The sequence below is a fragment of the Geotrypetes seraphini genome, chromosome 11, assembly GCF_902459505.1.
Source record: "Geotrypetes seraphini chromosome 11, aGeoSer1.1, whole genome shotgun sequence".
Classification (NCBI taxonomy): Eukaryota; Metazoa; Chordata; class Amphibia; order Gymnophiona; family Dermophiidae; genus Geotrypetes; species Geotrypetes seraphini.
Window position 1 is genome coordinate 125,393,750 of NC_047094.1, and position 26,012 is coordinate 125,419,761.

The window sequence follows — 26,012 nt, forward strand, 5'->3', positions numbered from 1 at the left end:
TTAATTTTCCTTGTTTTAAATTCTTTCAAACTTAGAGGAAGTTAGAAAGAATTGAAAGAAAGGGTTGAGGATATCTGTCCATTTTTCTGTCTAGGGACAAACTAACTCTCCAAAAATGTAACAGATGGGATGAAACTTGGCCTATGGGAAAAAAACAGTAAAAAGACACAACGAGTTCAAAGATGAGCCAAATCGAACTGGGGGTTTCAGATAGATAATTCCCTCTTGAAAGATCCATTGCATTTCTTTTTTTTTTTAATATCTTTATTCCTTTTTACATTATACAAACAAGTGTACAATAAATCAAGTCATACTATACATTCTTCACTTGAAATTTTACAATCATCTTATACCATAAATTACCTCCCCTCACTCCCTTTCCAAATATTTTTGTAACTACTCATCCTAATGTCATAAAACCCACCCTCCCATCCTATACATACTAAATGGGGATAAATTCATTTATTTATTATAGTAATCAATTAATGGTCCCCACACATCTTTAAATTTCTTATAATATCCTCTCTTAATCGCCAATGTTTTTTCCATTTCATACACATGACACACCGAACTCCACCAGAAACAGTAATTCAACCCCCTGTAGTCTTTCCAATTGTATGTTATTTGTTGGATGGCAACTCCTGTTAAAATCATTAACAGCTTATTATTATTCGAGGAGATTTGACTTTTGGCCCTCATAGACATCCCAAACAAAACTGTGTCATATGATAGGGCCACATGATTCTCTAACATACAATTTATTTGTCCCCAGATCAATTTCCAAAAATTATTAATAAGAGGACAATAAAATAATAAATGATCTAGGGTTCCAGCCTCAAGATGACAATGCCAACATCTATTAGACTTAGAGCAATCCAATTTTTGTAAACGAACAGGGGTCCAGAGTGCTCTATGCAACATCCATTGCATTTCTATAGAAAAAGGAGTTCCTGGTTTTGTATCATAGAAAGTGAAGTTGCTTACCTAGAATGAGGTGGGGGTTCTCCATAGATAGCAAGGGAATGCAGTCGCACTTGTTATTGATGAAGTCCTCAGATGGATCTGTGTATCGGAGCTCTGTCTTAGTCTTTTGGCTTACTGGGCTTGTGTGGGCAATCCTGCGCTCAGGTCTACTCCTCCCCCTTTCTTTCAGTTTTGTTCCTAGCTGTATCCAGAGGAGGATGACAGAAGCGCTGTAGAGTACGCACAGTGGAATGGTGACTAAGAGGGGCTTCTCAATATCTGTGCTGTCAAGGAGAAGCTGAAAAGGTTGAGATGTAGAAACTAACCCTGTTGCTGAGTTAAGAGGGCAGGACTATGCCCCAAAGTTACTGGGAGGTTGATTTGTATGGCCAGAAGGAGAGGGAACCAAAAAACACCAAATTTGAGAAAACATAACATAAAAAGCTTAACCAAGAATTTAATTAATCATTAAACAAGGGTTTAGAACTTTTACAACTTCCCAAAAAATAAATTTAAACCAGAAACTTTTTGAAATTATTTTTCTAGTGCAATGTGTCTAGTGGTCCTGAAATGACAGGATTCTGTATCCCAATTTGCATGTTGCTTGCAGAAAACTGTCAATCATGTTTTCAACTCCGCTTCTTTCCCAGGGAGCTACTTCTGCCCCCAGTTTGTTTTCTGCAAGCAAGTTGCTCGAAAATGTTTCTGATCTGCTCTGCGGTTTTATTATTTTGGGGTATTTTTTCTCAGTGTTCGTTTAGAGACTGTGCCCAGAGGTTCCCACTTGTTAGGACCTCTGCCTGGGAGAAGACATAGACCTGCACTTTGGAAGTCTGGTGCTAGCAGGAGCAGCCCTTGGGGACATCTAACCAGCCAGCCTGCTTTTATAATTTTTGAGCTCAGGGGCCATCCCCTGCGTAGGTGCTTGCATCCCTGATTTACTCAGGAGCTTGAGCTAAGGCTGTTTGGCTCCTTCCTGGCTCAGACAGGGCTAACAATGGGCTGGTTACACGGTCCTATCCCTCCCTGGTGAGATTTTCTGGGGGTTGAGGCTTAGTCGACCTCAGTCTAACTGACAGCCAGAAGACCAGGTTTGTTCAGAAAATCTGTGAGGCAAAGTTCTCCATTTGTTCCAGCTGAAATCCTATGCCAGGGCAGGCAGGTACCGCATGGCACAGTGAGTAAAGCTATTTTAGCCTATGGGGAAAATCGGGTGTGGGGGGGAGGGTTCTCCAAAACTTATTTTTGAAGGTTTCTGCAGTGAGAGTTTAGGTCCCCCACCTCTAAATCACCTTTCCTTGCATTTTTTTTACTTTCAGGGATGTCTCCATGGGCTGTTTTTTGGTGTGATTTTTCTGGAGACGGCCATCTTTAATTTTAAGCTATCTTTTTTTCTGAAGCTTCCATCTACCTCAAAACCCCTTGATTTTATTTAAATACAGGGATGGGCTCCTCAGGCCTTCTTAACCCTACATCATGCCAGGTTTGTGCTGGATGACTGGCCAGGGAGCATCCATGTCCCGCATGCGACAGAGCGCACAGATGGGAGCCTTGGGCTCAGTTTTCTCCAAGTTCTCCAGGGCTGGGGATACACAGGAGGTGCATTCCCAGGGGAAGAGACCCTTTCCAGGCCCCTTTGAAGATGGTTTGGCCAAGCTCAGTCATGTGGGTACCACAGAGCCCAGGAGGAGTAGCAGGGGGTGCCTGCTGGGGCTTACAAGACCCCTAGTATAAGGTTTCACTCCAGATTTTGTGATCCTCATGTGGAGTGCCTATTTGAACTGCTGAGGGTCCTCTGCGTCTCTTTGCAGTGCATCAGTGGCGGAAGCACAGGGGAACTCCCTTGAAGGATGCTCTGGATCAGACTGTGAGCAGGTGATTCTGTCTCTAAAGATATGCTAAGAAGGCTTCCCTTTCAGGGGCAGGTGCTTTTTGGCAAGGGCCTAGATGACCTGATGGCCAGTGTTGTGGACTGTCACCCCAAGGCCTTAGCAGACAGTGAACCCCAGACAGCCCGGAGTTCAGGATGGGGCAATTTTTGATGCTCTCGAAGATTGTCCTTATGTGGGAGGCCAAGGGTCCACACCAGAGGTTCAGTAGGGTCAGGAGACAGTTAGCCTTGGGTTCTTGCTCCTCCCCAGCCTCTAAGAAAGCATAATCATGCCAGGGCAGATTGTCAGCCTTTTGGTTAGTCTTGTCTCAGATTGGCGCAGACCACTAGGTCCTGGCCTTCACAAATGGATCTGACGGCCTCAGCAGTGAACACCAAGATACCTAGTTTTTACTGCCAAAGATATAAACTCTGAAATGAGGGGTTGGACACGTTTGTCCAACTGTGGCCAGAGACATGTTTCTCCTGTGGCCCCTGATCGATTGAATCATCTGCAGGACTGTGAACCATACAGGATTGGTAGTCCTATGACACCCAATTGGCCTCGCAGACCATGATGTGTGGACCTGGTTTGTCTCCAAGTGGATCTTCTCACTCAGGTACCGGTCCCTATCAAGAATATGGAATGCTTTGGGCTTATGATATGGCTCTTAAGCAGGCAGCTCTGACGAACAAGGATTATTCAGACATGGTTGTTGCCATGTTGCTCAGAGCTAAGAAGCCATCAACAATGGCAGCCTTTGCTAAGGCCTGGAATTCCTATCAGAGCTGGTATGTGGGGAAGGAAAGTAGAGCCTTTGCAAGCTTCGATTTTGGTAGTCCTAGACTTCTTGCAGGAGGGTCTTCAGCAGAGGCTGTTGGTAGGATCACTGAAAGTGCAGATGACAGGCTTTTCCTGTTTTCAAGCTTGAGGGAAAAGAGACTCCCTGGACTCTCACTTGGATGTTAAAGGAGCTCTGTGGTTGCGCTCTCCGGTGCATTCCCCTTTCCCTTTCTGGAACCTTAACATCTTGTTGCAAGGTCTCAGTACAGCTTACATGAGCCCTTATGGGAGACTTCCCTTTTGGATCTTACAGTCAAGACAGTGTTCCTGGTGGTGGTTACATCTGCGAGACGAGTTTCCAAGTTACAAGCTCTTTCCTGCAGGGAGCCGTTCTTTAGGTTCATGGAAGCAGGGATGTCCTTGCGCATGGTTCTGTCCTTCTTACCGAAAGTGGTCTTTGCCTTCCACCTCAATCCGGAAGTCTGTTTGACCACCTTTTGCCCTACAGGATCTAAGAAAAAGGATAAAAGCATTGCATATGCTGGATGTCAAGTGAGTTCTTCTTCGGTACGTTGAAGTTACCAGTGAGTTTTGCCTATCGGATCACCTTTTATGTTCTGACAGTCATGCTGAGAAAGGGAGGCTGGCATCTAAAGCCTTGATTTCCAGATTAATTAAAATGGCTATTTCTTCCGCATATGTGAGCTGTAGTAAACAGCCACCGATCACATTGAGTGAGTTCACTTCACTAGAGGAGTTGCTGCCTCATGGGCAGAGACTAGGACAGTCTCGCCCAAGGAGATTTATAGAGCAGCTATATGGTCTACCCTTCATATCTTCACCAGGTTCTACAGGGATGGATGCTGCTGGGAAGGTTGCCACTTTCAGGGCCTCCATCTTAAAGGCAGGTGCAGTGGGCCCAACTTAGACTCAGGCCTGCTTTGGTATGTCCCTGTTGTTTCAGGACCACTAGACCAGTGGTCTCAAACTCAACCCTTTGCAGGGCCACATTTTGGATTTGTAGGTATTTTGAGGGCCTCAGAAAAAATAGTTAATGTCTTATTAGAGAAATGACAATTTTGCATGAGGTAAAATTCTTCATAGTTTATAAATCTTTCCTTTTGACTTAAGTCTTAATAATATTGTAATTTATAGCTAAAGAGACATATGATCAAAACTTATTTTACTTTTGTGATTATGATAAACATACCGCGGGCCTCAAAATAGTACCTGGCGGGCTGCATGTGGCCCCCGGGCCGCAAGTTTGAGACCACTACACTAGACACATTGCACTAGAAAGAATGATTAGATTCTTACCTTGGTAATCTTCTTTCTTGTAAATGAATTTTAAAAGCAGTCTGGTCTGGGACACAGCTGGGATTTATCCCATTGCCACCGATATTCAGTCTGCCATCTAGGTAAATAAGTGGATGAAGTTGGAACAGTAAGACTGTCTTAACTTTTATCTGGTGAGCTACCTGGGCACCAGATATCTAATGCTGATTCTCTGACATCGCCTGACATTGAATATACAAAATTAATTAAGCACACAGGTATTGGTGGCTTAAAAACAGCTGACTGCCAAAGGCTGAATTTTGGGCATTGAATTTAGGGGTGGCTCTACTATTAGGTAGTCTATGGTTGCCTAGAGTGGCAGCTTCTTGGAGATTGCAAAGAGCAGCCATGGTTAAAGCAAATTGATAGGTCCTGACAGCCACACAGACTGAAAGAATTATCAGTGCAGTTTTAGGAGTGTGTGTGCATTGAGGTGATCCATAATGGTTGTGTTTAATTATTTATTTATTTTAAAACCCATTTATATCCTGCTTATCAAATTCAAATCAGGTTACAGTAAAAACAAGCAATAAACACAAACAAAATTCAGTAATGGCACACAACGATGTTTTGTCATCTAAAACACAAAAATACTCATTTATTTTCTCTCTTCCTATGTTATTCTTTGTCTTTGAATTCTTCTCTTTTCCTTCCCTCACTATCTGTCTGATTTCTTGTTCTTTTTCGCCATATAGGGGAAGATGTGGCCAGTGCACCGAAACTATGACGAGTTCTGCACCCTGGATGCCCATCTGCACCGCTGCATCTTTGACCGGCGGTTCTCTCAGCTCCCTGAGCTACCTCCAGTTGCTGAAGTCAGATACGAGACTGAGGTATGACTACTATTTATCATTTCTATAGCACTGAAAGCGCTGTACATTTAATATTCAATATTAAAAGCAGCCGCTGATCACGTATGTGTTAATCATTTAACAGTGTCGAGAAGAATCACGCCTCGGCAAAGGTAGGTGCCGGAAATGTAGGCCAGGCTTTTCCTGGCCTACATTTCTGGCACCTACCTATGATTTGAATTGCGCCTCTGTAGGCACTTTAGGCTGCCTAATGCCACTTCCGGCATTAACCTCGCCCTTAGTGGCGTTAGGCACCCTAAAGTGTCTATGGAGGCGCATTTCAGGTGCCAATTTTTTTAGGTGCCGGTAGGTGCCTTGAAGCTCAGTTAAAAATTTTGTTTTAATGGTGTTTTTTTACCGAGTTTGGGCACCTATCGATGCCTAAAAAAATGGTGCCCTTTTATCTCTTGTTGCCTCGGAGGTCTACTTAGGAAGCAATTCTGTAATTGGATACAAAGTTAGTGTCTAGATGCAGCATGCCGAGCGCAAATTCTATAACGGCATCTAAGCATCAGAATTCAGTTATAGAATCCTACTGTAAATTGTCATCTCCACACCTACAATTAATGTACCCAGTTATACCTCATCAATAGCAGGTGTAAATGTGTGTGCCTAAATGTGACATCACATGCTTAACCCTTTCAGGACCAAGGGACATATTTGTCCCATAACTTTAAAATCCTATAAATTTTGATTGGGATCGTCTACAGTTCTAAATTTGATATGTACGGATTCCATAGGATACTGCCTTTATGTAAACAAACTGGTTCCGACATTCATTCATTAGCGTCGTTGCCAGATGGACGAGAAGATTCACTTGCCACACTGTCCATAAGCCAGAAGTTGGATTTAAAAAAAAAAAAAATAATGATATTTCACAAAAAAAATCAATTTTTTGGCATCTGCAAGCCCTTTTTACCATAAAAATGTCATCAAAACCACAAAAATTGGCCTACGATCCTTATGGTCCTGAAAGGGTTAAGTGGGAGCCTGGCCCATATTCCACCCATACATATGCCCTTCTTGCATAAATATGCTAAGCAAATTGTGCACCAAAATTATAGAATAGTGTTGAGCTTGCATTTGGCACTTAAATAAGTGTACTTTTACCCGAGTAAGTGCTAATGTTTTAGAATTTGTATGCACAAATGGGGCTTATATTGTGGTAAAAGTCATAGAACAGAGGGGATGGATTGTATAACCCTTTGGGGTAGGGACATATTTTGCTTGTACACTTATCACTACTGTCCAGTGCAGCATTTGATTGGTGGTGCTATAAAAATGCTATTAGCAGCTCCTTAGCTTGCCTGTTCCTGACACTGCTCATGCTGGCATGTCCTTTCTCCACAGCGCCTGATGCCAATGCTCTCACAGTACCTGGAGAAGCTATCTTTGATTGTGGATAGTAATATCAGCTGTGGGCCGGTGCTGACCTGGATGGAGGTGAGGAAGCAGGAAAAAAGACTATAAAAAGATGGGAGTTTTATGTAAGCAATAAAGAGGTCAATTGACACCTATCTGGGATGGAGTAGCTGAATCTCGGAGAAATGCTATTTACCAGGGTCAATCACTGATATTCAGTGGCATTATCCTGATAATACGGTGAAAATCTTTACTATCCAGATAATGCCAAGGCAGTCCAAGGGCAAGACCAAAGCAAAGGCGGATGATATCAAGATACTGCCAGAATACAAATAACTGTCTGGACAGTTTAGGACAGCAAATTATTGGAAGTACCCAGATGATAACTTCTGATAGACACCTTATATCCAGATATATCCAGTATGGAGGAGTAGCCTAATGGTTAAGTTCAGTGCAAGGAACTGGGTTCAATTCTCACTGCAGCTCCTTGTAATCTTGGACAAGTGAGCCCACCAGGGACAGAGAAAATGCCTGAATACAATATGTAAACCACTTTGATTGCACTATAGAAAAGTGATATATAAAGAATCTAATAAATAAAAAAGAAAATATTCAGTACCAGTATCTGGATTACAGCCTGCTCTGAATATCTGGGTGCCTTGGTCACCGTTTGAAGTCAACATTAACTCCAAAAATGTTCTTAGTGCAGTTTTATGAGAGGTGTTCATACAATTTCGGAATATCAAAGAAGAAATAAAATTATAAGAGCAAAAGGGAGTCGAGGTTGGTATTGCCTGGAGGTAAAGGGTAAGTAAGGGATATGCAAGGAAATCACTGAAGCTGTCTCTGTGATGAACACATCTTGAATGTTGTATTTTATATCTTCTCTGCAGTAATTGTTTATGTAAAAGTAATTGGGCCAATATTCAAAGCAAATTATGTGCTCATCTGTATATTTTCAAAAATTTATTGATAATATTAGATGTTTAAATCACTAAATGGCCACATATTTATATATATATATTAATAGTGGGATGGGTGGAGTGGAGTGGAAATAGGGCTAAAAATCCTCTGCCAGATATTCAAAGTGATTTAAATCCCTTGTTGCTACCTAATCACAAATATTCAGTGGCACTTAACCAGACAGTGTCCATTTAGTGCCAGAGCAGTCTATGGTCAGAGTTTGGGCAGAGCCTGGGAAAAGATGGTACTTAACCAGTTAGCAGCAATATTCAGATCACAAGCTGGTTATTAAGTTGCTAAAGTTACGACTGCAAAAAGGCTGTCCTAACTTTAGCCTCGGAGCAAATCAAAATGATTTAACTGGCCAGAAATAGCCGCTGACAGATTAACCCTTTCAGGACCAAGGGACATATTTGTCCCATAACTTTAAAATCCTATAAATTTTGATTGGGATAGTCTACAGTTCTAAATTTGATATGTACGGATTCCATATGATACTGCCTTTATGTAAACAAACTGGTTCCGACATTCATTCATTAGCGTCATTGCCAGATTGACGAGAAGATTCACTTGCCACACTGTCCATAAGCCAGAAGTGTGATTTTTTTAAAAAAAAATAATGATATTTCACAAAAAAAATCAATTTTTTGGCATCTGCAAGCCCTTTTTACCATAAAAATGTCGTCAAAACCACAAAAATTGGCCTACGATCCTTATGGTCCTGAAAGGGTTAAATTGCATGTTGGGGGTTATCCACTAATTTTCAGTAGCACTTAAATGGTTATTGCCATTGCAAATTAGCAGTTACTGCCTAAACCAGCTATTTTGAGGGTGTTCTGGGGGCAGAGTTAGCATTTGGCTGTTAAGTTCCAATATTCAGTATTTAACCAACCAAATGGGACTGCATAGAACATAGTCATATCTTTATGAGGCAAAAACCATGGCCACTTAAATTCTGAAGATTGACTTAAGCGACCATGTGCTAGCCAGCACTGCATAAACTGGATAGTCATTGCCAAAGCCCAGGCATGGCCCAGCATTGAATATCTGGTAATAACAGCAACCAAGAGAAGAACCCAATAAGTCCACAGTCAAAATGGTGAAATCGAGCTCCAGAAGACAGAGAGAGCCTTTGGAACCAATGTACATGAAGCAGGTTTATTCAGTCAATGCAACACAATGTATTAGTGTAAATCCATAAATTATCCACATGAACTCAAAATAAGTGGGGATAACGCAAGTGGTAATCAGCAAAACGCATATTGCTGCCAGCTGAATATTACCGCTATATTTATATAAAACCATCCTGTTTTAATCTCTTGACTTAGGATATGCAAAATTCGCATACACTGATTCTTATAAATGGTGGTTTCTCTTCTTCTTACATCCAGTTTTTCAAGACTTTTATGGGGGTCATTCTCTGATTCCAAAACTGACTGAGAGCACTAGGATTGCAAACTAATTGGTAGCTTGTATCTTATTTTGTTCTGGTACAGTACTTTTCAATATAAGTTTGTCTTTTGGAATATTCTTTGATCTTTTCTCTCAATAATTTATGCTACATTGTTACACCTTTTGTCTAGTTGTAGATAATTTATATTTCTAGTGCAAAAGATATAAGTCTTGAACAACGGGGTTTTATCCTCCATTGGTCATGAGACCTTGCAGAAGGCATAAATCACATTCTTTTCTCTGCCTCCAGCTGCTTCCTCAGTGGTCTGTGTCCCAGCTCCTGTCTTTTCCTTCTACAATTGAGGCTGAAGGTGTTTTTCTGATCTGCTCTGAGATCATCTAATCCAGATTTTGAGGCTTTTGGTGACTCTTCCCAGCAGTCTTGGGACAGCTCTGGCTGTGAGAAGACACATACTCTTGGTGCAGCAGGATTCCCCTTGTACAGGGCACCTGCCTAACCAGCCTGCATTAGTCGGATTTTAGGCTCAGGGACTGTTCCTTGGGAGCTCTGCTTGTTGATTCATCTGGAGCTTGAGTGCAGGCTAGCCCTGAGTTAGCCCTTGTGGCTCTAGAGGGTGCCAGCTGCATTTCCCCTCCCCCATCATTAAGATGGATCCTGTGGGGGGTTGGATTTTCAGTCCAGACTTTGGTCTGGCTGGCAGCCCAAAGAAATAGGTACCTGAGCGTCCTACATTCTTGTTGGAGGCAGAGTCTTTTCCTTATGGCAGCTTTTCCTGAAGCTGAGCAGCTCCCAGTACCAGTGCAGGCACAGTGAATACAGTCTATAGAAGCCTGTGGGGAAAATTGTGTGTGTGTGTGTGGTTGGGGGTGTGGGGGGTCTGAAAATGGCAGTTTTGTAAGTTTCTGGGGCCAGGATTCAGGTTCCCCACCTCCAAAAACCTCCTTTTGCGGTTTAAAAAAAAAAATTTGATTTAGCTCCCCCAGCTGTTTTTTTTAGCACAAAATCACTGCCACGGTGGCCATCTTGGATTTCCTGATTTTGAATTAAAAGCCTCTGTCTGCTTCAAAACCTCTTGATTTTGCTCAGAATTGATGGGGGTGGACTCCTTGGACCTTGATGCTTTGAATTCAGGCCAGATTTGCAGTGGATGGCAAGCTGAGGAGCATCTGTGTTCCATGTCCCACAGGGCATGAAAGGTGGGTGGTAGCCACTGGATTAGCTTCCTCTGACCTCTCTATTGTGATGGAGTCAGCAGAGATTTGGTTATTCCAGATGGCCTTCGTCCTCTGGTTCCCACCTATCTGCAGCCTCCAAGTAACAACAATAATGCCAGTTTGACAGCTGTGCCTCCACAGATAGGCAGGAGGTTTTCAGCTTATTGAGAAGCCTGGGTGAGGATTTGCTCATATTATTGACTCTTAGAGGTCATTTGAGAGGATTACAAGCTTGAGTTTTTTCATCCCCTGTGGGACTTGTTTGTGGATTCACTGGCCAGTTGGTCAAAGAAAGCGCTCAATATGCGAACAACATTGAAGGGGCTCATAGAAATTAGAATGGTAGAGCCTGTTCCAGCAACAGAATTGGGCTTAGGAAGATACTCTATCTACTTCATTGTGCCCAAGACAGACTCAGAAAATTGGAGACTGATCTTGGATCTAAAGTTAGTCAATGCGGCACTCATAGTGCTGCGATTCTGCATGGAGACCGTGCAGTCAGTCATTGCCTCAGTAGCAACGGGGGAATTTCTGATCTCTCTAGATCTTATAGAGACTTATCTGAATATTCCCATTTTCCCATATCACAGGAAGTACTTGAGATTTGATGTGTTAGGAAGGCATTTCCAGTTCTTATCGCTGCCTCGCACCTTCACCAAAGTGATGGTCATGGTGGCAGCTCATCTGCGCATTGAAGCAGGGATCCAGGTGCATCTGTACTTGGATGATTGGCTGATCAGAATCCCATCTGAAGCTGAGGGTGAGTGGCCCAAGTAGTCCAACTACTGCAAGAGCTGGGTTGGATCATTAACTTCTGGAAAAGCCATGGATATCCTTGAGTACTTGGGCGTGAGGGCTGCATCTTTCTTCCTGAGAAATGCAGGATGAAGTTATCACAACAAATTGTGGAGCTCTTGGTGATGCTTGCTCTCACAGCATGGTACTACGTCCAGGTGCTGGGATCTATGGTAGCCGGTAGCCATCATAGAAGTTGTCCCGTGGGCGAAAGCCCATCTGCACCCACTACAGGACTTTTTGTTGTCCCAGTAGTCCCCGCAGATGGACTCTCTCCAGATACCATTCCTATGGATAGTGGAAGCATGTTGAAGCCTATGATGGTGTTTTGGCTGGTGCCCTATCAGGAAGCATGCCCCTCTGTATACTCTCCTGGGTAATCTTAACAATGGATGCCAGCCTTTATGGCTTTGGGGAGGAGGGGCATCCAGTTCAGGGATGATGGTCACTTTCCCACAGAAAATGGTTGATCAACATATAGAAACTGCAAGCCATTCAGTTAGCGTTGCAATCATTGTGGAGTATCCTCGAGGGCAAGGTGGTCAGGGTTATACAGATCTATGGTGAGACCTCACTTGGAGTACTGTGTTCAGTTTTGGAGGCCACATTATCAAAAGGATGTGAAGAGAATGGAGTCGATTCAGCGAATGGCTACCAGGATGGTCTCAAGACTTAAAGATCTCCCATATGAAGAACGTTTGAGTAGGCTGCGCTTATAAAGTTATTATTATTATTATTATATTATCTCGAAGAGTGCAGAGAAAGGGGGGACATGATAGAAACATTCAAATATATCACGGGCCGCATTGAGGTGGAGGAAGAAATCTTTTTTCTTACAGGTCCCATGGCGACAAGAGGGCATCCGCTAAAACTCAGGGGGGGGGGGAAGATTTCATGGGGACACCAGGAAATACTTCTTCACCAAAAAGGTAATTAATCGATGGAATAGTTTTCCATGTCAGGTAATCGAGACCAGTACCACACTCGACTTCAAGGGTTGATGGGACAGACAGGTGGGGGTCGCTCTTGAGGAATGCTTAAAAGATGGATTCTCGAGGGAGGGAGGGTTCTTGAGTGGGCAGACTTGTTGGGCCGCTGGCCCTTTTCTGCCCACATAGAGTATGTTTCTAGGGGCACAAGAGTTCTCCATTGAAGCTAGAGGCCTAATTGTTTTGCTGGGTGGAAGTTCACCTGCAAGCTCTCTAGGCAGCACATGTAGCAGGAGTGGGCAATGTCGATGCTGACTTTCTCAGCCAGCAAACCCTGGACCCAGGGGCATGGTCTCTGTCCTAAGAAGCCTTTGACAGGATAGTGAGATGTTGAGGGCATCCAAAGTTTGACCTTATGGCAGTGGCAACCAACCAAAAAAACTCTCGGTTCTTCAGATGAAGATTCAAGCATGGAAGTACCAGCATGGACACCCTGGTCCAGCCAAGGCTAGAGATGGGTTTGTTGTACGTATTTCCACTATGGCCAGTGATGAGCTGGGTCATTTGCCAAATAGCGATTCATCTGAGTTTGGTAATTTTGGTGGCTCTGGATTGGCCTCGTTGCCTGTGGTACGCAGATCTGGTGCAGTTACAAAGAAACAAGTCTCAAACTGCCAATTCAACTCTTCTCTCACAGTGTCCTATTGCTCTGAAGATCCGGAATTCTATGGGCTGCTGAGTGCACAGCCTTAGTGCACAAAGGCTATTTGGAGATGGTCATAGCTACTTTCCTTAGGTCTAAGAAACATCGATGATCACAGCATATGTGAAAGTTTGGAAGAGATTTCAGGACTGGTACGATATATGGAATGTGGAGTCCTTTAGGTCTCCATTCTCACGGTCCTAGCTTTTCTTCAGGAGGGTCTTGAAAAGGGGATGACTGTTGGTTCTCTCAAAGTACAAGTCACAGGCTATCATGTTTTAGAACTTGAGTGGAGAAATTTTCCTTGGCAACTGATCCAGATGTGTCCAGATTTCTGAAGGCACTAGCCATTTCCATTGTTGAACCTCAACATTGTGTTGCAGGCTTTCAGCAAAGCTCTTTATGAGCCTTTACAGGAAGCCTCGCTCATGGATCTTATGGTCAAAGCAGTGTTCCTCGCTAAATTTTCCAAAGAAGGCTCCAATCTATGTTGATCCTGTGGAAAATTTGAAGGTACACTGCCCCACATGTTATACCAATGCTCACATATTAAATTGTATTGGGATAAAGTCTGGAACACCGTATCCACCATTCTAAATATTAATGAACCCTTACATCTTAAAATTATTATTTTTGGACAACATGGTCTCACATACTCTATGCCCGAGCCCAATGCTTGTTTACTTAACATCTTATTATTCTTGGCTTTTAAAAACATCTTGCACTGTTGGAAGGACTTATTTAAGGTAGAATATATTGCATGGTGGAACACTGTATGCAAATTTGAAAGTGTAATAGCTGAAAAATATCATTCTATTAGTTCTTTTCTCAAAGTATGGAGACCTGTTCAACTTTATTGTGACTTGGACCATTGACATAAATGATCTCAATGTAATATCAATGTAATATTTATAAAATATATAGAGAGTCACTTTTTGTCAGTTAATTAAGTCGCTTGGGATGCTCAGTATGATGCTCATTGGGAACTCTCTTCTATGCTTTAAACGTATACGCTCAGCTGAAATTATATGTACTGGCCCTGCTGGATTTGGTTGACATGAGACACTGGTTGTATTGGCTTATAAGTAATACTGTCTCCCCGCTTATTAACTGTGATATATACAACTAGTCTGTTTCATGTTTGAATTATCTTTTGTATATTTGCATATTTATAATAATTAAAAAAAAAAAAAAAAGAATTTAAAAATTAAAAAAGCATAAGAACATAAGAACATAAGAAATGCCTCTGCTGGGTCAGACCCGAGGTCCATCATGCCCAGCAGTCCGCTCACGCGGTGGCCCAACAGATCCCGGACCTGTGTAGTAATCTTCTATCTATACCCCTCTATCCCCATTTCCAGTAGGAATTTATCCAATCCTTTCTTGAACCCCAGTACCGTACTCTGCCTTATTACGTCCTCTGGAAGCTATTACGTCCTCTGGAAGCTATTACGTCCTCTGGAAGCTATTACGTCCTCTGGAAGCTATTACGTCCTCTGGAAGCTATTACGTCCTCTGGAAGCAGTGTTCCTGATCGCTATAACAAGTTTCAGAACTACAAGCCTTGTCCTGCAGAGAGCCTTTTCTCAGGTTCACGAGGCTGGATTGTCATTGCGCAGGTTTTTGGTTTCCATGTCAATCAGGTAGTTTGTCTGCCTGCATTTAGTTCTATTGGCTCGAAGAGTAAGGATACATTTCTGCAGAGACTGGATGTCAGGAGAGCTCTTCTGTGCTATTTCAAGGTAGCAAATTTCATCTGTCATGTGCTAATGAATCCAAGTCACCAGGGTAGGCCTTCTAAAGCTATCAATGGATTTGCATGGCGTATTGTGGGTATGGAAACCATCGCTGATTTCCTTGTGGGTACATTCAACTAGGAGTGTGGCCTTTTCATGGGCAGAGGCCAGGGCTGTGACACCCGAAAAGATTTTTAGGGCAGCCAAGTGGTCCATTCTTCATACCTTCAAAACGTTTTATAGGGTGAATGTGGCAGCACTATTGGACGCCGCATTTGGGTCATCAATGCTAACAGCAGGCTCATTTGCCCCGGCCTAGGCTCAAGCGACTGCTCTGGTATGTCCCAGTTGTTCAAGAGCGCAAAACACAGGGGAAACAAATCCACAGGAAACAGAATAGTAAAAACAAGTGGAATTGTCCAATAAGGAAAGGTGCAACAAATAAAGGTGTCTTTCAACTCATCTGGATAATCAGGTTATTCTTTATTCTTCCAAAAATACTCGACCCGACATGTACATGTTTCGGCCCTACGGCCTGCGTCAGGAGTCTGCTTAGCCAAGTTACCACTCGGGCCCCGCTATTACACTCGTAGAGCAGGGCTAAATGTTAGTTTTCTTTTCCTGCATGCATCCTGCTCTTCTCTTTTACACCGCTAGAACCGCGGTCCTAGGCGACTTACTCGCCGCTTTAAGACCCAGATTATCCAGATGAGTTGAAAGACACCTTTATTTGTTGCACCTTTCCTTATTGGACAATTCCAGTTGTTCAAGACTCATATGACTTTTGCATTGAATAGAAGGTTAGGTTCTTACCTTGATAATCTTTCTAATAGAAGGCATATGAGTCTTGAAGGCCTGCCCTGTCATTTTCAACTAGCCTGCTTCCTGTTTCAAACATAGATGTATTGCCAGATGTTTGCCTTTTCGCTGTCAAGCAAGTTGAAAGTGTGAGATGAAATGAAATTACTAAGAAACAAGTAAGAGAGTGTAAAGCTCCATAGTGCAGGTTGGTTCTTGTTTCCATCTTGTTTAACAAATGTTTTCAAATTGATGTGTTTTGTTCACTGATCTTTACAGAGCAGAAAAGAGTTGATGTAGATGGGGAGATTCCCCATATCCCTCCTTCTTATGTTTATTCTTATAGAGTTTGGCATTGCTTTAGTACGAACTGAGGAGCTGAGTCGCAGCCCAGTGAGGAAAGAGGTGGAGGTAGAGAAAAGAATGTGATTGATGCCTTTTGCAGGGTCTCGCAGTCAGTGAAGGATAAAATCTAGTTATTCAAGACTCGTATGCCTTTCTACTAGAAAGATTATCAGGTAAGAACCTAACCTTCCCATACCTTCTTTCTTAAGCTATATTAAAGCATATTATAGTTGGGGATATTCAGTTTTTCTTTGTATATTTGTCCAGACCAAAAGTCATCCCGATGTTTGAGAAATTTTTCCCTTCTCAAAATCATTCAGTCACACGACAACTACAGTTGCTGTACAGCTTCAAATAACATCACATCTACTATTTGTGGATTATCTAGTAGTCATTAATTAATAAGAGTACTGGGTGGATTTAGTTCCTTATAGAACAAGAGTGGTGACGGTGAATCTCCCTAAAATTTTCCCTGCTGGATCTTTGACAAACTTGTCCATCATAATTCAGATGGAGTGTAGGAGATGTGCAGAATAAATGAAAGAGAATTCTTCAGTGATCTACTGGGAAAATGTTTTTGATTGGTTTGCATTATAAATGTATTTCTTTTGGGGGGTACATTTCTTCTCTCTCTTTGTGCCAGATTGATAACCATGGGAACCGCTTGCTTGTTAATGAAGAAGCATCCATCAATGTTCCTGCAATTGCAGCTGCTCAGGTTATCAAACGTTATACTGCACAGGCCTGTGATGAGCTGTCCTTTGAGGTGAGAGTGCATCGATTTTGTTGGCGTTTCTGTGAGAGAGTTTTTCTAGCTAGTAGTGGATTATGGATTATTGTTTAATATGCCATTCTCAATAAACATGTCGGAATAAGATTAGCCTTACTGGGTCAGACTAATGGTCCATCTAGCCCAGTATCCTATCTTCATGGAGACCAATCCAAGTTATAAGTACCTGGCAAAAACCCAAATAGTACCAACATTACATGCCACCGATCCAGGGCAAGCAGTGGATTCATTCATGTCTGTCTTAATAGCAGACTATGGACTTTTCTTTCAGGAACTTGTCCAAACCTTTTTTTAAACCAACTACATTAACCGCTCTTACCACATCTTCTGGCAATGCATTCCAGAGCATAACTATTCTCTGAGTGAAAAAATATCTCCTCCTATTGGTTTTAAATGTTACTCTGTAATTTTGAGTGTCTCCTAATGTTTGTAAATCTTGATGCAGTAAAAAATCGATCCACTTGTACCCGTTCTACACCACTCAGGATTTTGTAGACTTTAGTCTTATCTTCCCTCAGCCATCTCTTTTCCAAGCTGAAGTGCTCTAACCTCTTTAGTCTTTCCTTATATGAGAGGAGTTCCATCCCCTTTGTCATCTTGGTTGCTCTTCTTTGGACCTTTTCTAGTGCCGCTATATCTTTTTTGAGATAAGGAGACCAGAATTGAATGCAATACTCCAGATGAGGTTGCACTATGGATTGATACAGGGGAATTATAACATTCTTAGTCTTGTTTACCATCCCTTTTCTAATAATTTCTATCATATTGTATGCTTTCTTGGCTGCTACTGCACATTGGGTGCAAGTTTTTAGCGTATTGTCCACGATGACACCCAGTTTTTTTCTTGAGCATTGACCCCCCCCCCCCCCCCAATGTAGACCCTAGCAACCAGTAGCTTTGATTTGGATTATTCTTCCCAATATGCATCGCTTTGCATGTGTCCACAATAAATGTCATCTGCTATTTGACACCTAGACTTCCAATTTCCTAAGGTCTTCTGCAGTTTTTCGCAGTCCACATGCGTTTTAACAACTTTGAACAGTTGAGTGTCATGTTCAGATATAATCACCTCACTTGTCGTTCCAATTTCCAGATCATTTATAAATAAGTTAAATAGCACCGGTCCCAGGTCAGATCCCTGTGGCATACCACTATTTGCCCTCCTCCATTGAGAAAAATGGCTATTTGACTCTACCCTATGTTTTCTGTCCAATAACCAATTCTTAATCCACAATTCAACATTGCCTCCTATCCCTTGACTCTTTAAATTTCTTAGGAGCCTTTCATGAGGAACTTTGCTCTGGACATCTAGATACACTACATCAACCAGCTCACTTTATCAACATGTTAATTCATACCTTTAAAGAAGTCAAGCAAATTGGTGAGGCAAGACCTCTCTTGGCTAAACTCATGCTGACTGTTTCATTAAATAATGTTTGTCTACATGTTCCACTATTTTATTTTTTATAATTTCTTCCACTATTTTGCCCAGCACTGAGGTCAGGCTTACCAGTCTGTAATTCTTCTGGAACCCTTTATAATATTTGGTGTAAAATTGGCCACTCTCCAATCTTGAGGTACTACAGACGATTTTAGTGACAGGTTACAGATCACTAACAGATTAGCAATTTCATGCTTTGAGTTTTCAGTACCTTGGGATATATACCATCCGGTCCAGGTAATTTATCACTCTTTAACTTGTGGATATGGCTTAGTATGTCTTCCAGGTTCACTGAGATTTCTTTCAATTCCTCTGCCTCATCACCCTTGAAAACCATTTCCGGTTCTGAAAGATTTCTTATAACTTCTTCCGTAAAAACCAAAGCAAAGAATTAATTCACTCTCTGCAATGGCCTTACCCTCCCTGAGCGCACCTTTTACTCTTTGATTGTCCAACGGTCCTACAGATTTCCTCACAGGTTTTCTGCTTTTGATGTACATAAAAAAATCGTTGCTATGAGTTTTTGCCTCTTTGGCAAGTTCTTCATATTCTTATTTAGCTTTCTTTATCAATGTATATTCCTTCCTTTCAGAAATGTAATTTCTATCCATATGGATTCCACACTACTATCTGTGTCATGCAGAATGTTTATTTGTTTGAGTCAATTTCCTCTTTAACATATAGTGCAACCCCCCTCCCTTCCAATTTGATCTACTCTATCATTGTGATAAAAGTGTCCTATTCATTGTCCTCCTTCTTCCTGGTCTCTAAGATGCCTATTATATCTATCTCATCATTCAGTGCTCTATATACTTTAACTCTTCTACTTTATTTTGTAGACTTCTAGCATTTGTACACAGACACTTCAAATTGTGTTTTTTCCTTTTATCTACAGGCTGCTGAGAAGATGACAGGGATAACTTGACATCTTTTCTCTGCTTCTCTCTTAAGCACTCTTGGTTTTTTTCACCATTTTTGAAACCTCTCTATTGGGACTCCCTAAATATTCTGATTCAACAGTATCCTTCAAGGATACTCCACACCGAACCATCTGCTCCTGGGCTACTGTCGGCATTCCCCCCACCCCCCATTTTAGTTTAAAAGCAGTTCTATCTCCTTTTCAAACGTTAGTGCTAGCAACCTGGTTCCATCCCAATTAAGGTGGAGCCCATCCTTTCAGAATAGGCTCTCCCTTTTCCATAAAGTAGCCCAGTTCCTAACAAATCTAAATACCTCAATCCTGCACCATCATCTTAACCACGCATTTAAAGAAAGAAAAAGAAACATAGAAATATGATGGCATATAAAGACAAAATGGTCCATCCAGTCTACCCATCTTACAGCATCCATTATCTCCTCCTCTTCCTAAGAGATCCCATATGCCTTTGTCATGCTTTATTTAATTCAGACACCATCTTTGTGTCCACCACTTCAACCCAGTTTTTTCAGTTAAAGATCTAACCATTCATATCGGAACATATTTCATAGTTCATTATAATTCAGAAATGGATCATAAACACTTTCTACATCTAACAATCACACACTCAACTAAGAAGCACATTGATTCACTCACAATATAAATTTCATCTCCGTGTTACTGGACATAGAACACTGCTCATGAATACACAGTTGCAAGCCTATGGGAAGTGGTTTTCCTTTGATATGCTTTGAGAGAAGGGAAAGCTAGAGTGGGGTTGTTGAAGATCATTAATGAAATGGCTGCATGGGGTTAGTGGAACTGAGAAAATGGTGGGAGGCTGGGTGTCCTCTATGGCAGTGTTAGAAAGTGGCAGTCATGGCATAATGTAGGAGAATTGGGGTGCATGTGCTGATCTCTGCCTTCTGTGCAACTGGGCAATAAGAGAAAGAGGAGACAAAGAGAAAAGCAGCATATCAGACTACATCCTAAACATGTTTTATTGACATCTTTTTGTATTCTTCACAGGTGGGAGATATTGTCTCTGTCATTGACATGCCCCCCAAGGATGATACCAGCTGGTGGAGGGGGAAGCACGGATTCCAGGTTAGTGGTGTGAAGAATGACGGGGCAGAGAGGGACATTGACAGTGATGTGGATGGGGGAAAAAGAGAGAAGGAGAGTAACTATAAAGTGAAGTTGATTTGGATGAGAACAATATGATAGAAAATGTTAGTATGGGAGATGGAGGCCAAGAAAGAGCGAGATGCTGGGAGCAATAGGACGGAGATTAAAAGGAAGTGAGTGGGACATGGAAGAACTGGGATTCATGAGGAGGGTCTGGAATTGGATGAGGGGAGGAAAGAAAGGGACTATGATTGAGTTGGCAGGCAGTCATTTGAGTGGACATGCAATGAGAGCAATAGAAAGTTCTGTTGTTTAGTGCTAGAGATAAAGCCAGGGGTTGAGTCCCCAACAGAACTGCAGTTCTTCACTGTCCATATCTATCTGTTCCTTCTAGGTTGGCTTCTTCCCTAGCGAGTGTGTTGAACTCTTCACTGAGAGATTAACTCCTGGACTCAAATCTGGTAATTTCTTCTTTTTCCTAACATGTGTACATTTCACATTCCTGCATTACTATAACCAGTCTTTTTGTCCCAAAACTCTTTATGCATGGTAAAGAAAACCAGTATAAATAAGGCTGTATATATGGGTCTTGATATGGAAAGGTAGGTGTGATAAAGGTCAAGGTTAAGAGGCATTAGTGGGTGTGTGGGTCTTGGTAACACCTATATCTTGGAGTCTATAAAGTAGTAGACGTCAGAGAAAGGGCGGGACCGCCGGAAGAGGAAGCAGTGTAGCGCAGGGCTCAGAGAAGGGGCGGGACCGCCGGCAGAGGAAGCAGCTGGGCTCACTGGCATCCGGAAACAAGGTAGACAGCTTCTCCATGGGGGAGGGGGGGAGGCTGTGGGGGTGCGAGCGGTTCTTCGGGTGGGAGTGCGAACGGTCCATCGGGGTGGGAGTGTGAGCGGTGGGGGTGCGAGCGGTCCTTCCGGATGATGAATCGGGCGTCGGGGGGGGGGGGCATCAGGCTTTCAGGATGGGGACAGGACTTCAAGGGGGGACAGGCAGACCTTCAAGGGAGGACAGGACTTCAAGGGGGGGCAGCCAGAGGAGAGTCGGGGCAGCGAACGGAGAGTCGGGGCAGCGAAAGGAAAGTCGGGGCGGGTGAAAGGAGAGTCGGGGCAGCCAGAGGAGAGTCAGGGCAGCCAGAGGAGAGTTGGGGCGGCATGCGCGGTATACCCGTGAGCGCGGTATATAAAAATTTCTTTACATAGATTTGTGTTTCCCGCGCGCTATACCCGTGTACACGCGTTTTACACGGGTGCGCATTATCTACGTGAAAATACGGTAGTTCCTCTGAGAACCATGGAGCAACCGCCAGCCATCTATCAATCCCAATGTAGACATCAGATCTCTCAAAGCCTTGCTTTGACTCCGGAGAACCTTCCTCTCCCCTCCCGAGTGATCCAGAGAAGGATCAGGGGGAACATTAAAATCACCCCCCAGATAGACTGCACCCTGTACAAAAGGACCTAAGTCCTCCTTAAGGCCTTGATAGAAGATCCCTTGAGCTGCATTGGGCCCATAAATATTAACAATAGAGATAGGTCGAACCTGTAGAGTACCACAAATAGCGAGACATCTACCCATTGTATCTCAGTACTCCTGCTCAATTTGCAAACCCCAACCGTTTGCGAACTAAGATCGCCAACTCTCCGGCCCGTTTTGTGGCACCTGCACCCTGATGCGTCCATATTAAATCAAACTGTGGTTTTTGAAGCAAACCCACATCCCTGGGTCTTAAATGGGTCTCTTGTAGGAGACAAATATCCCATTGCATACGCTGTAATTCTCGAAAAACTATGCTCCTCTTGCCAGAACTATTGAGCCCATTAACATTCCAAGAGCCAATGATCACCTCTGGTGCCTCAACCTTCGTTCCCCCCAACCCCTTTCTCCGCTGCCTACCCAAAAGATGCCTGTCCCCTCCCCTCCCCTCCCCTCCAAGAAGCTGAACCCGAAAGTTTCGAATCAGCCAGAGTAGGAAAATGATGCCAAGTCGAAGAGGCTCAACCAGATCAAAGTTGCCTTCCCCTCCCACATTCCATCCATGCCATCCTCCCAGCTCACAACTTCCCCAAGCCCCACACTCACAGCTCAATACATACTTCGAAATGCAAGCACATCGCAAAACAATTGTAATGACCAGCAAAGGGGACAACCAATGCCCTTTAAGATATCCCTCAAGTCAACAGCTGGGGGAGAAAAAAAAAATAAAGAAATAAAAATAGATAAACTGTTATAATTTACGAAGAGTCTAGGTTATGATAAATCACCTCATACCTACTCCCCCAACAACAAACTCACACTTTGCCAATGAACTCATTAACAACCCCTCAAAACCCACATACCTCACCCCCTCTGCCACACACTCCCCAGCCCGCTAAACTTAAGCACACAACACCACACCAACTCCCAACAGACCTAACAATCCAGAATCCCACAGATCCATACTGAATGACCTCTGACGAACGCAGACATGAGTTCCCAAGCAAAAGGTCCAAAGACCCAATATTAAACCAATGTCAACAGCCACTGATCAGCCTGTTGCAGCACTTATAGATGGTAGGCAGGTCTTCTCACAGGAATCTCGGGACCCCAAATCGATTACTCCTGTGCCCTGGTTCCGATCCGTCCACGATCCACAGCCAAGATCCTTCATCACCTTCCAAGCTTCCTCCACGTTATCTACTCTCTGGATCTGTCCATTTATCGTGAGCAACAGACCAAATGGGAACAGCCATCTGTATCAGTGCCCTGCTGAACGGAGCACCTGGGTAACCTCCCTAAATGTTCTACGTTTCTGAAAGGTCAAGAATACCAGGTATTGATACATTCTGATAGATAGTCCTTGCCAGGTAAAAGAGGGAGTCCGTCTCACCGCTTGTAAGATCCTTTCCTTCAGTAGGTAATCACCAAAGCAGGCAACGATATCCCGGTTACCCACTGCTCGTGCTGGCCCCAAACTGCGATGTGCTCTATGTAGAATAATATTTGAAGCTTCCACAGTATCTTCTTCCCCCAACAATTGACTACAGAATTGCTACACAACCTGCCTGGAGTCTTTATAGCGCTCAGTTTCAGGGACCTCTTTAAATTTTAGATTGGAGCGACGGGACCGATTTTCAAGGTCCTCAATCTGGTTTCGCAAGTCCTCCATCTGGGAATGTGCAGCCTCTGCCAGTGTTTTAGAGTCAAGCACTGCAGCCTCCACATGACCCATCTGCTCTTCCGAGGCCGCCACACGTGTTCCCAACTCCTCCACTTCAGTACGAAGTTCCACCATCGCTGCCTTTACATCAGCCCACACTCCCAACATTTCCTCTTTAAGTCCACTTTGTCAAAGACGCTGTATGAACAGTACAAAGCCTCAGACCCCTGAAGAAGCCATTACTAAGGCGAAACGGGTCCCGTTGGGCACAGAGTGAATTGGGCACAGTGTGAATTTGGCATGACACAAAAGCCACCACATAAAGATAAGTGCTTTATTTAAAGTTGATTATATTTGCACTATATAGCAATAAAAAACAAGTGGAGCTCAATGATTGATACTCATACCTATAAAAGCCATTTGAACAATCGTATATGATTTGACGGTGTAGGTATCTGAGAGCTCCACGGGTATAAACATTTGATACATCAGTCTATATTTTTTGTCTTTTATAAAGTACATGAGTACATACATCATTTTACATCTGCCTCAGAGTAGAGAATGACACGGTGACAAAATTAATCACCGTCCCCGTCCCCGCGGATAACCGCAGGAAATAATCCCATGTCATTTTCTAGTGTCTATTTCAACCTCAATCCTTCTACACCAGCATTCTTCAAAGCAAAGCTTGTGGGTCAGTGGTTGTGGCCATTCATACTCTGATTCTTCCCTCTCTCTTTAAAGAATGACATGAAGATGGTTTCCCGCGGTTATCCGTGGGGACGGGAACGGTGATGAATTTTGTCACTGTGTCATTCTCTATCTCAGAGCATGAAAACTTGTTTGCTATTGAGGAAGTTTTGGGTGGCTGTTTTATAACAGCATTTAAGTGCCTATGTTGCCTTTATATAAAGTAGATGTAAGAGGGCACATATTTGTGCTGGAATAGTAGGTTGCTGCAGAAATTTTAGGTAGGAAGCTTATTTGCGAGATCACAAATACTGATTTTGCATTCTTTGTGATTTTCAGAAGTTGATGGACAGAAGTGTGGGATAGTCACAGTCACAGCACCTCGAAATCGCCCCTCTCCCACGACAGGTAAAGTCTATGCATACTGTTTTCTCCATTAATCTTTGGAAAGTTGCAGGGGCTCCTGACACTCCCTGAATTGGTAAAACCCCAATAGACATATGAATGCAGTTTTTTCCTTATCTGCCTCACTCCTGGGAATCTGAAGAAACTAGTATGCTGTCCTGGAAGTGAAGGAGATGAGAGGATCCCAAGGAAAAGAAGGACAAAAGATTGAAATCCCAAAAATTACTGGATTCATGACCACTACCGTGTTTCCCTGAAAATAAGATATACCCTGAAAATAAGCCCTAGAAGGATTTTCGGAGTAGGTCTTAATATAAGCCCTACCCCAAAAATAAGCCCTAGTCCTGGGATTCACCAGCAGTTCCCCTTCCCTCCCTCCCATCCCTTGTGCAGCAGAACCCTTGAGTGAGCACTACCTCCCCCCCCCTCAAGCTCCCACTGCACAGACGAAATCCCCATCCTTCCCACCCTGCCATCCGAACCCTACATACCTCCCTAGGCAGTGTTGGGCAGGTAGCACTCTAAACAGACTGCATCGGCCTTGTCCGCCTGTGAATTCAGTCTGCCGCATTACTGTTGATGTCATCAGTAATGCAGCAGAGTGAATTCACTCTGTTGTTCAATCTTCACATTAAGTATTATTCACACATTCGGGCAATACAAGGTCTGAGAGTGTCTTCATGATTGACGTTTTGCACTATCATTTGGGTTTTAATAGAAGAGTTACACAAAACGGCACTTTGCACATTGCTTCAAAAAGAAATGAAACTGAGCTGAGGGATGACTGTGGTATAGCTATAAAGGAGAATCTGCCTTGAAACAGTGATATAGCGTAATGTGCATGTTGGTACAATGAACCCCCCCTGACCGAACTGAAAAGCTAAGTTATTTTTTTATTGATGAAAAATTTTTTTAAGAGGTGAAATCAACCTGTGTAAATTATAAAGGGAACAAATAAATACTAAAAAAAAAAAAATATATAAGGATACATGGATTGGTGAAGAACTGATGCCTATTTCTCTAGTGGGAAAGAAGTTAAACAGCTACAGTGTTCTCCCTAGGGCCTTTCAACCGGGCAGTCCGCCCAGCTAATTTAGATGGCTGCCATCCATCACGAATCCTGCAGCTCCTGCCGCTACTCAACATTTAAAAAAAACCCACCTCTCATCGGCTGGAGATTTGGCGCCTTAGCCCGTAGCGAACTCATGCTTCGAGGCTCTAAGGTGTGTGTGCTGGCTTCTCTTCTCTTCCCTCCAAAATGGGAAGTTATGTCCCAGGGGGACGGGGAGGAGAAGAGAAGGGAAGCCAGCACGCACACCTTAGAGCCCTGAAGCATGAGTTCGCTACGGGCTAAGGCAGGAGACAGGTCAACGACATTGTGAAGCTTACAACTTGCTGCTTTTACTTGCTCCAGGCCTTCCTCGCTGCCGGG

General features: G+C 43.1%; 1 protein-coding gene across 7 annotated transcripts in view; it reads left to right on the top strand.

The window, feature by feature from the left end:
* ARHGAP33 (Rho GTPase activating protein 33) overlaps positions 1–26,012 on the top strand; it is a 251,481-nt gene that overhangs the window by 160,650 nt on the left and 64,819 nt on the right. For all 7 annotated transcript variants that reach the window (XM_033962518.1, XM_033962514.1, XM_033962513.1 and 4 more), the window contains 6 exons: positions 5,648–5,785; positions 7,154–7,246; positions 16,706–16,828; positions 20,239–20,316; positions 20,732–20,798; positions 24,515–24,583. In XM_033962518.1, coding sequence (XP_033818409.1) covers positions 5,648–5,785; positions 7,154–7,246; positions 16,706–16,828; positions 20,239–20,316; positions 20,732–20,798; positions 24,515–24,583 — 568 coding nt within the window. The remainder of the gene's footprint in view (positions 1–5,647; positions 5,786–7,153; positions 7,247–16,705; positions 16,829–20,238; positions 20,317–20,731; positions 20,799–24,514; positions 24,584–26,012) is intronic.